The sequence below is a fragment of the Rhamphochromis sp. 'chilingali' genome (genome assembly GCF_963969265.1).
Source record: "Rhamphochromis sp. 'chilingali' genome assembly, chromosome: 17".
Taxonomy (NCBI): domain Eukaryota; kingdom Metazoa; phylum Chordata; class Actinopteri; order Cichliformes; family Cichlidae; genus Rhamphochromis; species Rhamphochromis sp. 'chilingali'.
The window spans coordinates 4656064-4669830 of record NC_137944.1 but is presented as its reverse complement, the minus strand read 5'-3'; the positions used below and the strand labels follow the sequence as shown (position 1 = coordinate 4669830).

Here is a 13767-nt window from a genome sequence, read left to right as displayed (position 1 = left end):
GCCCTCGCTGATGTCTTTGCCTACAGCTGTGCTGCTTCAAGAGCCAAAATGTCTGCTGTGAGAAAAGGTAAGCTCTATCAATTTAATGCAGCCACCCCTTTGCAAAACACACAGTTTATGATAAACAGAACCTTCAGAGCTTTTCCTCAACATCCTGAAAATTCACAGCCCGAGGCTAAAACAGCCTCTGCCAATGGTCATCATCGCGATGGTGTGAGAATCTCCACAGAAAGTCTTCCCATGCCGTGTTTAAACAGAGAGAACAGTTTTAGATGCTCCACTCATACGATAAACGGTGCACTGGGGTGGGGAGGGGTTCTCACACAAGTGGATTGTAAATCTGAACCATGAATATGATGCTCACTGAGTTGAGTAATCACACGCTGACAGCAGGTGATGAAACTGATTGATTTGCTCTTTTCAGAGTGTAATGAGCAACATTTAAACATTACAGTGGGATGACACTTATTCCCTGCTCTGCACTGCTGCCATGCCCGGCGGATTGTTGTGCGTGCCACACACACACAGGGAAATGAAAAGTCGCTCGCACACACATGCATCTTACACACACGCTGCTCGTATTTTCACCTCTAACATTTAACAGCAGGGGAGTGTGTGTGTGTGTGTGTGTGTGTGTGTGTGTGTGTGTGTGTGTGTGTGTGTGTTGGGGGGGGGGGGGGGGGGGGGGGGGTGTTGGCTCAGATAATTAAACCAGAGGGAAATTCTAAATTCTCTCCTCCCCTCTCTTCTCTCTTGCTCTTTTTTCTGCTTCTTCCTGCTTGCTAGCAAATCAACCTTGCCACAATTTCTTTTGAAAAAAGAAAAAACCTTAATGGACACACAGAAGCAATTGGGACACAAAATGAATGAAAAATGAAAGGTTCTCCATCTATTCAGTTCCATCTTTAATAGCATAATAATTCAATGAGTGACAGTGTCATGCAGCACACATCACTGGGTAACTTTATGGATTTCATCTGGTCTCTTTACAGCCCCATAATTGAACACATGCGCACACACACATGCACACACACATGTGCACATTCAAGCAGACACTGGCAGCCCCTGAGTGTGGCTGCCGGTGCTCATACCACTATGAGCAATAGCTCAATCTCTGTAGATTCTCAGTAGTCGTGTTCCTCTGCAGCCTTTGTTTGCTGCGTCTCTTTACAATCTAAAACACAATGAGGCCTCGCTCACCTCCTCAACTTGACTCACACTCTGTATGTGTGTGTGTGTGTATTTGTGTGTCTGCGTGGAGTTAAGAGATGTTCGTAAAGCGGTATGAAGGAGCGTGGCTGTCCCGCTGTGTTTTGCAGTTCACATCTGAGCTCTGGAGGACTTTGGCATGAATCAGCCACGATGACGAAAGACTTATTACCCCCAGCACAAGTACACATTTTTAACATTTAGCATACAGCGCTGGCGCACGCTTCGCAAAGGCCATTGTCCAGGGATAAGAGGGGCACAGGGTGGGTGATGGCAAATGGGAGGTGTGTTTCCATGGTGACCAGGGCGACAGAAGGAAGAGGGGATCCGCCTCCTGACCCTCGGTGAGAGGTGAATGTCTCTAAGCTGAGGCAAGACAGGCAGTGATCACAATAGCAGCGAGAAGAGCGAGGGAGAGGGCGATCAACAGCCATGTAAGCTCATCGTGGCCGTGGGGCGTGTAAGCTTCGGCGGTCAGTCCGAGGCACTTAGCATTAGCATCAGAAAGACATTATGCTAATAGCATCAAAGGCAGCAGCCTCCGCCTTTGTGTTTTCTGCACCAACTCAAGGGCACAGGAGGATTTTACATTTCAACTGCCTTCCCAGTCCTGAACACACAAAGCAAAAGAGAAAAATGTGATACATTACAGAAATGATGCAGCACAACCAAGCCTCTGCAGGCCTCAACAGTCAACAGGTACAAAGGGAAAGGGCTGCACAACAGATGCTAAATGTTCTACAGAAGAAGATGGAAAAGTGATTCGAATTAAGATGAAGAAATGGAAAATGGATTTTAAAATCTCTAAAATTTCAACTTACACATGGTCACTTGATTCCTTTCTTTTTCAGCCATTCTGATTGGCTGTTTGGGATCATTGTCTTGTTTAATTATCCAGTTCTGGTTAAGGTTTAGTTGTTGGACAGATGGCCCCATATTTGACTCTAAAGTACTTTGCCACATATAGGAGTTCATGGTAACCTCAACGACTGCAAGGTTCCCAAGTCATCACCCTCCACCGCTGTGAGGTCTTTCCTCCTTGATTTGATTATGTAAATGGACACATGAACGCTTCAGGCTTGCAAACAAAGCTTCAGTTTTTAGCAGTTTTTAGAGTTCCTGACACTTGCTGATAATGAGTTAACCGAGTGGATTTGATGAGCAATACATGGCTCCTCTTAATTTCTTTTGGATTGATTTTTGTTAAAACAAATAATGACAATGGTGTCATGTTCTGTAGTTCATTTAAAATTCTATTCATGTAGTTTGAAGATCTGCTGAAGCTCAGATGAGTGTTTATTGTTTCCTGATAAGACAAAATTCTTTTACCATGACTCTGCATCGCTTTGTTTTTGTCTATTTATGATTCAGATACTCAGAAATGTGATGTCATCCAAACAATTTGCTTAGGTTAAACAATCTGGTATTCCACAATAAAGCTGGATTTAAAAGCCAAAAAGCACAATTCCTGTGTTGATGACACTTTATAAGAGTTGACTAGTGATTGGTTGAAAAGTTGACTTAAGCAAGATGACCATGAGTTCACCATGTTCACCATTTTTATTTATGTGGGGCCACTGCAAAACAACAGTCATCTCAAGGCGTTTTATTTTAAACTCTACCACCCAACAGTCCCACAACCCCCTATGAGCAAAGACTTGGTGTGGTGATAGTGGGAAGGAAAAACTCCCTTTTAACAGGAGAAAACCTCCAGCAGAAACAGGCTCGAGGAGAGGCTAAAAAAGGCTCAGCCTGGCTGCAGTACTGTGACGGTTCCTACGTTCTTTGATCCTCCCACATTACTGATTGTTCCGTGTATTTTTGACGCTGCCCCTTGTAACATTAACATATAGTACATCTGCAAAGACAAGACAAGACTAAATACTAATAATACTTACAGTGAATAAAACTGTAGTGTGAATATTTTGGATGGACTGTTGTTCAAAGGGTACTAACACCACTAACACAGTGAAGAGCTCCGCATCAGTGACCTGCGCTAATCGAGATGACTGTACAACATCCACCTTTAATGGCCTTTAATGGCTTAAAAAACATGAATTGGGTCAGTTTGAATTTATTTTAGATTTTCTCTCATTTACGCAGTAATGAAATGAGAACATTCTTCTTCTTATATCTTCACTGGGTTCCTTGGACTTACCTGTTCTTCTGAGTATTGGTTAATCCAGTTAGTGCTGTCAAACAAATCGAAGTTTTTCATGCTTACAGAGAGAAACTGCCAGTCGTAGTCAATCATGATCCCCTTGACCTATGATAGCCTTGACCTTGTCAAGTAAAGATAGTGTAGAACTCTCAGCACCACTTACTCTCAGTGTATGTGTATAGCTGAGCCTGTAGGTATAGTTTGACCCTGTGTGGATAATAAAAAATCTTAAATAAATTAAATCTTGTACACCAAATTCTTCTTTTTTAAAGTCATTAAAGATGTATGTGGTACGATCACTCTTCAAATAGATTATTAAAGGCTCTAAATTACTATGATATTCACGCTCATGATGAGTGCATATAAGCCTCCGACCACAGCTGCAGACTTTAAGAAATTGTTGCTTTATCTTGTGATGATCACTGACTCTGCGTCATTATTTAACACCTTACTTTGACCAACATTCAGATTATCAAGGAACCAAGTTAAGTATTTACAGACTGCAAAGGCCACAGAGAATGTGATATGCCAAACACCCTAACAATGTGATACCTGCAGGACTAAATCAAAGGCACGGAGCACTGACCTCTTAGCTTTTCGAAGGCAGTTTGTTGAGCATCCTATTTACACCATGAAATTGGAGAGCTGAGGGCTCTTCCAGGAGACAAAATAAAATATCACAGGCAATTACACTATTTACTCCACCCAGAGTGCTACATGAGCAATGTCCTCAGTGTTAAAGTACCATTTCAGGCTGTGAGATGACACATGGTAACGGAGGAAGAGGATCCACCTCCACATGAATCATTTCAATAAACCCCTCTCATACTCTTAAGACACACAGCTGCTCCTCTGCTAATTCAGAAAGTCAAGCCATCAAAAATACAAAAACTAGTGTCCGCTGAAAAAGAGGGAAGACCTTTGCAGGAGAAGACCTTGATGCAAGAAAAAGGAGAAAAAGTCAATTCCAGTGAGTCATCCAACACACATCAGTATTTCACAGAGACATATTTACAGTACAATAGTCTCTGCCTCTGCTTTTCCCCTTTTCTGGTTAGTCAAGCATCATGACACGCATACGCTCACACAGTGTCACCCAATGAAAGAGATGTCAAGGTGCACAGACACAAACACAAACTGGATTTTTTTTTAAAAAAACATTTAATTTAGTTTCTCGTCTCTCCAAACTGCCTCGTTATTGGATTGAAAAGGTGCCCTTGACCGCAGCCACTGCAGTGAGGATGTTCGTCATCTGTGCACACAGAGAGTGGGGCGGGAAAAAAGAAGAAGAAGCCTGAAGCAAAGAGGGGAGGAACACAGGCAGCTGAAGGCTGTTCAGTGATGATCAGCGTGCTTTGAGTGACACAGTTTGAACATCATTAACGTGACGCACCTGAGGTTGTTGCACTTGACAGATAGAGTTATGGCTTTTCTGTCTGCTCTAGTGACTTTGAGCATAAATAGAATTAATCAATAAACACTATATAAGTAGTGCTCCGATTACCTTTATGAATACTTAATTTGATTTGATTTGATTTATTGATTTATTGATTAGCATTTAAATATCTCAGTGAATACAGAATAAAGATTACCACAAAGCAAGAAAGCACAAGACAAGGCTAATCAAAAGGTATTGGCTGAAGCATTTGCTTATTACGCTTTAACAAAACATCTTTTAGCATGCAGCTCCTGTACACAGGGCTCGAAGCAAAGCATAAAACAAAGCAAAGCAAAAACAAACAAAAACTTTCCACCTTAGATAAGTAACTACATCAAAGAAAAACAATCAAGAGTTCCAGTATTATTATTTTTGCTCTTTTCATTCTTGATTTATATATTTTTCTAATACTTTATTTTTAAACTTGTTTTTAAACAAGGAAAATGAACTCCACCTTTTTAAATCCCTGTCATAACTATTCCACAGGTTAACTCCTCTAACAGAAACACATCTCTGCTTTATGTTTGTCCTTATCTTGTTTTTTTTAAAGAAATCTCTTCCCCTTAAGTCACATTGACTCTCTCTGACTTTAAACAGCTTCTGAGTACTGTGGCAAAGCAAGTTATTTTGTGCTTTACACATTATCTGTGCCATTTTATATTCAACTAAATCATAAAATTTCAGGGTATTCAGATTAATAAACAAAATGTTAGTTTGTTCTATATAGTTTGATTGGTTTATAATTCTTATAGCTCTTTTTTGTAACTTGAAAATAGGAACAGTATTTGTTTTATATGCATTAGCCCACATCTCCAGACAATAAGTCATACATGGAAGCAACAGAGAACAATAAAGTGTGTATAATGATTTCTTGTTCAGGACATGCTTTGTTTTGTAGAGAAAATCAATGGTTATTGACATTTTTGTTTTCACATGGTTTATATGAGACTTCCAACTCAGCTTATCATCAATTATCACTCCAAGAAATTTATTCTTGTACAGTCTTTCAATTTCAATTCCATTAACCCTGATTTTAGATACATTTTTCATTTGTCTAGTGCCAAAAATAATCAATTTTGTTTTCTTTATATTTAACGATAACTTATTTACATCAAACCAGGTTTTTAATATATTTAACTCCTTTTCCGCTGTAGTCAGAAGCTGTTCTAGGTTTTTACCTGAGCAGTACAGAGTGGTGTCATCAGCAAACAATACACATTTTAACAGTTTGGAAACATTACATATGTCATTTATATATAATATGAATAATTTAGGGCCCAGCACAGAGCCCTGAGGAACACCACAAGCTACCTTCAACTGCTTAGATTTTACATTATTGAATTCGACATATTGATATCTGTCATCCAGGTAACTTTTCATCCACTTGTCTGCTATCCCTCTTATGCCATATCTCTCTAGTTTATTCATTAATATAGAATGATCAATTGTATCAAACGCCTTTTTTAAGTCTATAAAAACACCAACAGTATATTCCTTATTATCTATAGCATTAGATATCCCTTCTACAAGTTCCATCACTGCCATCGAAGTGGACCTTTTCACTCTAAAGCCATATTGGTTATCACTTAGGAGATTATGCTTCTCGATCAAGTCTATTAACAAATAACTTTTGGGAGTACTGATATTGGCCTATAATTGGTAAACTGACATCTCTCTCCGTTTTTATGGATTGGAATAACTTTTGCTATTTTCATTTGTGAGGGAAACACACCAGTTTGAAAGGACAGATTACAAATGTATGCGAAAGGTTGCACTATATATATTCTATAATACTTTTAACTAATATCATGTCAATACCAAAACAGTCAGTGGACTTTTTATTTTTAAATGTCTTCACAATGTTAATTATTTCTCTATGAGTTACAGCACCAATAAACATGGAGGACACATTCTGAGTAATATGTTTATTTAGATCGTTATTATTTCTTGACTCTGGAATTTCTTTTGCTAAATTAAAGCCAACATTTACAAAGAAATCATTAAATCCATTTGCAATGTCTTTAGCTTTATCAAGCACAATATCTTCATCTTTTTTTAAATAATCTGGATAATTCTTATTTTTTGAGCCCTTTTTGATTATACTATTTAATATCCTCCATGTTTCTTGTGTGTTACTTCTGCTTTGCTCCAATAATGTGTTAATATTCTTTCTTACTTGTTCTTATAATATTTACTAATCTATTTTTATATAACTTGTGCTTTATTTCAGCATCTTTTGTCCTCTGTTTTATGAATCTCTTAAATAGATTTTTTTTTTCTTTGTACATGCATCTTCTATCCCCTTTGTGATCCATGGCTTATTTGATCTGTGATGCTTTCTAGTGATTTTCATTAAAGGACATGTTTTTCATATAGTGAAATTACAGTTGATAGGAATGCATCATATGCACCATTTGAATCTTCATTTGCAAAAACCTCCTTCCAATTGTGTTCCTTTAAGTCCATCTGGAGGGCAGCAATGGCTCTTGTTGTTCTATGTCGTATCATATCAAATATTTGATTCTTTTGTTTCGTTTTGATCCCAAAATAATTTTGAAAAATTGCAAAAACAGGAAGAAACAGGAAGATGATCGCTTATATCAGTTACACACTTATATCAGTCCACCTACTATTTCATAGTCAATTTTATTTGTGAATATATTATCTATCAATGTAGCTGTATCAATTGTTATTCTACTTGGTTTTATAATTACAGGGAAAAGGGAGTTACTATACATTGTATTGATGAAATCTGTTGTTTTCTGATGTCCATTTGGGTTACTGAGACAAAGCCTGGGGGATAAGCCAGGTTTGGGCCAAATTTCATTTTTGTCTTATCCTAAAGAAATGCAGTTTATGAATAAGGTCTCTGTTATGAGGAAGCAGTGCATGATGTGCAGGAGTGACAGGAGTGTGTGACTCGTATTTCACCACAAGTGGTTACTGGTGCAAAGGGCTTACACAGCCTTTTCCTAATCAAGTAGTTATTGGTGCTAAAACCTCAGGAGAGAATGAAAGCCAAACTGAAAAGCAAGTGAAAATGAAACAAAGCAGCAGGTTGGGGGGGAAAGTGAAAGCAAACAGAAGTGACCCCGCCAGGACCATCTGACAAAACTGCATTATGTGACATCCGGGGATGAGAAGGTGTTGCCTCGTTAGGATAGGCTGGGTCCTAGGACTTGCTTTCAGCATATCTCATAATATGAGAACAAGCTGTGATCATGTGGTGAGAAATATTCATTATTGGGAAGAAGACAGTGTGAACTGTGGAGAGGGACACGTTTCAGCTGTTTGGGTCTTTGGCTGCTCGCTGATTGGTGGCGTTCAAGTGGACTGTGTTTTGAATCTGGGCCTGTTTGGATAAACTCAATAGATGAACACTTTATAATACGGCCCTGATGTGGGGTGTAATTCCCTTATAATTAAATCAAATTTCACTGATTTTATTTGAAATTAAAATTTAACTATATTTACCTACAAAAGTACAGTAGTAGTACAGTAGAATAAGTAGGTAACACTTCAGGTTTTTACAAGAAACAAAAATAAAATTATGCTATAAGTACATTTAAGTAAATTTACTTACTAAATGGGTACTATAAAGTAGTAACGAGACTACCATTAAAGTAACGAATGTTAAATAATGATGTAAATGTGCGAGATTCATATTGCGGCGTACTTACCAGGTAAGATGGGGAAATGTTGTTTGTTTTTTCTTCAAAAATAGAAGAAATCAAGAATTTGTGTCTCCTTTCCTGTTAAATATCTTAAGTTATGCAAAACGTACTACTTATGCATGTATAGTAACTTAGACATTACTTAAAATTTTAACTAATATTAGTGATATGGCTGAGAGCAACCGACCCGCGGCATTTTGTTGCATGTCTTCCCCTTTCTCTCTCTGCCCCTGCTTTCCTGTCCTCTCTCCACTGTATCTATCAAATAAAATTGACAAAGGTCAAAAAGGTCAAAAAAAAAAAAGCATGTGTAGGTGAATGTAATTATACTTAAATTGCAAATAAAATGCCTTGAAATTCCATTTAATTACATGGGAATTAAGCCCTTAGCCACATTTTTTCTTTTATTTAAATGTAAAAAGTAAAAAAATAAAAGACCTGTAATAACAGTTTCTAACCTTGGACACATTCATTTCTCAATTATAAGTGGATCTGTTTAACAACACAGTTTACTATGTTATCATCTGTCTACTGTTGTGTTAATACTGGCTAAACAAGGCATAAAGTGACTAATGCTTTCCTTTGTATTCTCGTCGTATGTTACTGTTTTTACAATATCCTCAGCAAACGTGTGTGATCCTGGTTCTTGCCAGACATTTCTTCCTGTTAAAAGGGAGTTTTTCCTTCCTACTGTTGCCAAGTGTTAGATCACAGAGTTGTTGTGCTTTGGTGTTATATAAATAAAACTGAACTGAACTGAATTAACAATGATTATTTGCGATGAGAAAATTGCATTTTGCATAGTCATTCTTACAGTAAATACAACAATCTTAAGCTGAGAAACCAAACAGAAATGGGTTCTCAGCATAACAATACTGTCTGCCCTGAAAAGGTGGAGGCTGAGTAAATGAGACACGTGTTGAAAAATCTGCAGGGATGGCTGGCGAAGAAAGAGGGCTGGCAGTATTACCCCGCAGCATATATCACAAACCAATAGCAGAGCTCATTTCACTCCTTCAGCCTCAGAGTATTGGCCTCCAGGGGCACAAGGGTGTGACGCTGTGGTTAAGCCCCAGCAGGAGGAGGCGTGTCGGGCTGCGACCTGCCACATGACACACCCCGTCTGCTTCTACAGCATGTCTACGTGTGTCAGACACTCCTATCCAGGCCGTGTAGTTGCACAAGATGCTCTGGAAGTGATACTTGATATGACTCCAAAGACGTCACTGATACTTTAACAGGTGCACACACGTGTCCCACTGACACAATTGCTCACATTTTAGTACTTTATTGCAGTCCCAGGATTTTAAGACAAATTCCACAAAGCTGATTGATTACAGATTAATGAGAAAATTTCAATTAAAAAAAAAAATGTATTCATGACACTTAAATTTATCAATAAAGATGGCTTTATTTCAAAGATAAAAACATAATTTGCTCCAACATTTTCTACAAAATTATAACCCAAAATGTCTCAAACTAACAAAACAGACAAAAGACGAAAAATCCAAAAGGATCATTTATTTACAAATGTTATTATACAAAGTTACAAATACAGAGCAGACTCATTTCTGACCATCCTAAGTGATCAGGCATAGAATAACCTTGCATTTGCATTCAGTTATCACGGCCAGTAGAAACCTGAGCTTAATACAAATCATCATGAACTGTGTGTGGTACAAAGAGATGTTGAACAACGTTTAGGATGCATTGTAAAACATAGAGAGTTGGAGTATAAATAGACCATATGTACATCTGATGGGATAAATTCCCTAAAGCAGAGTCAGGCAGGAGGTTTGGAAGTGTGTTTATTTTTCCTGGAAAAATATTAGGCTTGAGAATAAATGTGTACCTTTGCAGCAACTGATTCTTTTCCCCTTGCCTTTGATTTGTAATGTGAAGTTTAAATGTAAGGAAAGGACGGGGAATGGCTGAATCAAGGTGCCGAGCAAAAATTACACCCTCTCCTTCGGGATCGGTGACAGCATCACATCATACATAAAGTAACAATTAGCATTCATGCGGGCAGCCACATCCTGCATGTTAAATCTTCACTCCGGCTTTTCATCTCAACAGTCACAGGTCGGAGGTCGGAGGAGGGGGTTGGCATGGTACAGTAGTCACTAGGAGGGGGCATCTTCTCCATGTATAGCCTTATACTTGGCCATCTCCTCTGGAAAAACTTTGCTGAGCTCGGAAACCAAAAGGCTCTTGAACTTCTGTAATAAAACAGAAATATGACAGTGGAAGTTGCTTTAGTGTTGATGTATAAATACTTTATGTATAAAGAATAACTAGTGAGTTACGACCCAACAAGTACTGTCCAAAGTAAATCTGTCTCGTGTCTTTTTATGTGAACAAATAACTGGGACAGAGTTTTTACTGAAGCAGAAAAAAAAAATCTTTTAAGCACTTTGTCCAAGGATATCATTTTATCACGATCAGCAAGGCTACCTTAACAGACAGCAGTATAACAAGTACAGGGTTGTTTGTACAATGAAATGGGACCTTTATCTTTAAAACACTCTAAACACACTTGTTTAATCAGTGAAACGTGCTGATGACTCTGCTTATTCTTGAAAAGTCATTGGCCGAGGAATCTCACTGCCCCTGGAACTATCTCTTACCGTCAAAGTGTCTATCTTCCCTTTGACCTGCTCGTTCCTCGCCAAGGCTCTCTCCAGACACTCCTTTGTGTACAGCTGAGGGTTCCGACCTTGGTCAATGTATCTGCAAATACAAATACAATATATCAGCCTTCTTTGATAAAACTCCAGGAACTTGCCAAATAAATGTGACACATTTTTAATGACGCAATGAGATGTTTTTGTTTATGTATTTACTTTACTAATCAAAAATTCCTCGTTATTAGAGCGGCATCAAAACAAATGCATAGAACTGAAACGCTATAAGGACAAAGGTACTGGCCCACCTACACATTACACCTACAGGAGCTTTTATGACATCTCATTCTAAATCCACAGGTATTAATATGGAGGTGGTGCCCCTTTGCAGCTATGGATGCTTCCATTCCTCTGGGAAGGCTTCCATCGGGATTTTGGAGTGTGTCAGATTTGGATATTAGATGAGAGGGCCTGGCTTTGTGCACTGGGGCACAGACATGCTGGAACAGAAAAGGGACTTCTCCAAAAAATTTCACAAAGCTGGAAATGGAGAATTGTCCACAATATGCTGGTAAACTGAAGCACTTTGATTTCCTGTCACTTGAGCTAAGGGGTCCAGGCCGATCCAAGAAAAACAACCGCACAATCTTATCCCTCCTCCACTACACTTTACAATTGGCACGAAACAATCAGGCTGGGTATTGTTTTTCCGGCATTCACCAAAATCAGGATGTCTATACGACTGCAAGAAAGAAGCATGATTTGTTCCACAGAACATGTTTCCACTGCTACAGTGGAGTCCAGTGGCTAAGTGCTGTACACCAATTCACCTGATGTTTGTTATTGTGTTTGCTGATGTAAGGCCTGCATGCACCTGCTTGACCACGGAGACGTTTAATCTATCTATTGAGAATGACAAATTTGTTCACAAATGTTTGTAAAGGCAGATTGCACAGCTGGTGCTTGACTTTATACACCTGTGGCAATGGGTCTGAAAAAATAATTTAAAGATTATGCCGAATGTAAAAGGGGCTCTCATCAATAACGAATTACTCATATGAAGCATGTAAGGCAAACCAAAATACCACCAATTGATTACATTTTAAAAATCAAGGACTTTTTAAATAGGGTTTGGCCCAGTTACAAAAACGGCGATATTAAAGCTCGGTGGTCGGCACCTAGTATGCACTGCACCGTAAGTAACATAAATATAACGAAAATACAGATATTTACGTAACAGAAGGTGACATACACAATAATATAGGCACACATTATACTCACTCAAAGACCTCCAGGGGTACGTTGATCTCATGAAGCTGCTGACGGCACTTCTCGATGTCCTGGAGCCCAGATATCATGAAATTTCTGCAGAGAAAAACGACCGGACACGTAAACACGGGGCTTATTTGCGAAATCTTAGCGGTGGAAGCAGCAAAGTGAAACACATCTCACAGTTTTTGGTTGAGTCCTGCCTGGCTGCTAGGCTGAAAGTCGCTCACGATGATTCCCAGCTGTCGAATATTCTCGATAAACTTCTCCAGGTGTTCTTCGAGGTTATCGAACTTTTCCGCCATTGTAATTAATCGTTACCAAACCACCAAAATGTCACATAAAATGCCTCCGCTTAAATTACTGTCTTTATTAGATAACCTCTGTTTACTGTTAGCTACAACTCTACAACATCCTCAACGCTGAAGTGCTTTACGGCTGTATTTCAGCCAATCGCTGCGGCTATTGCTCCGTTACCTAGGTAACAACCAATGGCAGACTGTCGTTTAATGACGCTCAAAGCGTCAAAGTGTCGCGAGACTAGCTTCTTTGTCGAGGAAAACCAGATGAATTATCTTAGTGGAGTTTAAACAGTTTATACACTACTAGGTAAACACAACATTTACTCGGTGCACGTAGTGCTGTGTATTCTGTGATGTTTAATGTCCTCTGTTCATACTGTACCTGCCCAGCTCAGTGTATACTGAAATTGCTGTAGATTTTCTCAAATAATCAGGTGTACTTTTGCTGTGTCATATCATTCTGGTACTGAAAGTAACAAAAAAGATGCACCTTTTTTAAAACAACAATAGCTGACCCAAAGTACTTTATATTCAGGCAAACATACCAAAATCCCAGGTATCCAAAAATACAAAGTAAATAAATAATAATAATCAAATCAATCTACATATATATGACTTAGTATTCACAGCACAGGCTGGAAAAAGCAATTTAGCTCACTACTTTAATAACAGAGAACCGTCTTTAGGAACAACAAACTCTTAAAACATTTCCTGTTACTGCATAGGAGAGTTCCTTAATGGTAAGAAAGACTCACACTCAATTTTGTGCATTCTATTCCACTGTAAAATAGCCTGACACAGCAGTTAGCAGTGCTGCCTCACAGCAAGCCTTTCCTGGAGTCAGCTGGGGCCTTTCTGTGTGGAGCTTTCTGTCCCTGTGAATGCATGTGTTCCCCTGGGTACTCCAGCTTGCTTCCAAAAACATGCTTGTTAGTGATTCGAACTTTGCTGTAGGTGTGAGTAGTTATCTGTGTCTTTGTGTTAGCCCCATAATAAGCATTTAAAAAATGGCTATTACTTCTTGCAGATCTTCCTGAGGTAGCAAAGCAGTTCAAATCACAATGCTACCTCCGCTATGCGTCACAGTGGT

General features: G+C 38.8%; 1 protein-coding gene across 1 annotated transcript; it reads right to left on the bottom strand.

Annotated features, from left to right (window-relative positions):
- Nucleotides 1–9988: 9988 nt before the first annotated feature.
- med10 (mediator complex subunit 10) lies at nucleotides 9989–12822 on the bottom strand. Its single transcript, XM_080863148.1, has 4 exons — nucleotides 12559–12822; nucleotides 12388–12471; nucleotides 11110–11212; nucleotides 9989–10701 (listed from the first exon to the last, which is right to left on the bottom strand). The coding sequence occupies exons 1-4, from the start codon at nucleotides 12678–12680 to the stop codon at nucleotides 10606–10608; spliced, it is 405 nt and encodes a 134-aa protein (XP_080719274.1). The 5' UTR covers nucleotides 12681–12822; the 3' UTR covers nucleotides 9989–10605.
- Between the last annotated feature and the right edge of the window lie 945 nt (nucleotides 12823–13767).

Bases quoted from the DNA above. Each gene is read 5' to 3' on its own strand.
- med10 (XM_080863148.1), bottom strand. From the start codon at position 12,680: ATGGCGGAAAAGTTCGATAACCTCGAAGAACACCTGGAGAAGTTTATC. The intron at 12,472-12,558 runs GTGAGATGTGTT...TTTTCTCTGCAG, and splicing joins GCAGGACTCAACCAAAAACT to AAATTTCATGATATCTGGGC. The intron at 11,213-12,387 runs GTGAGTATAATG...TTGTATTTGCAG, and splicing joins GTACCCCTGGAGGTCTTTGA to ATACATTGACCAAGGTCGGA.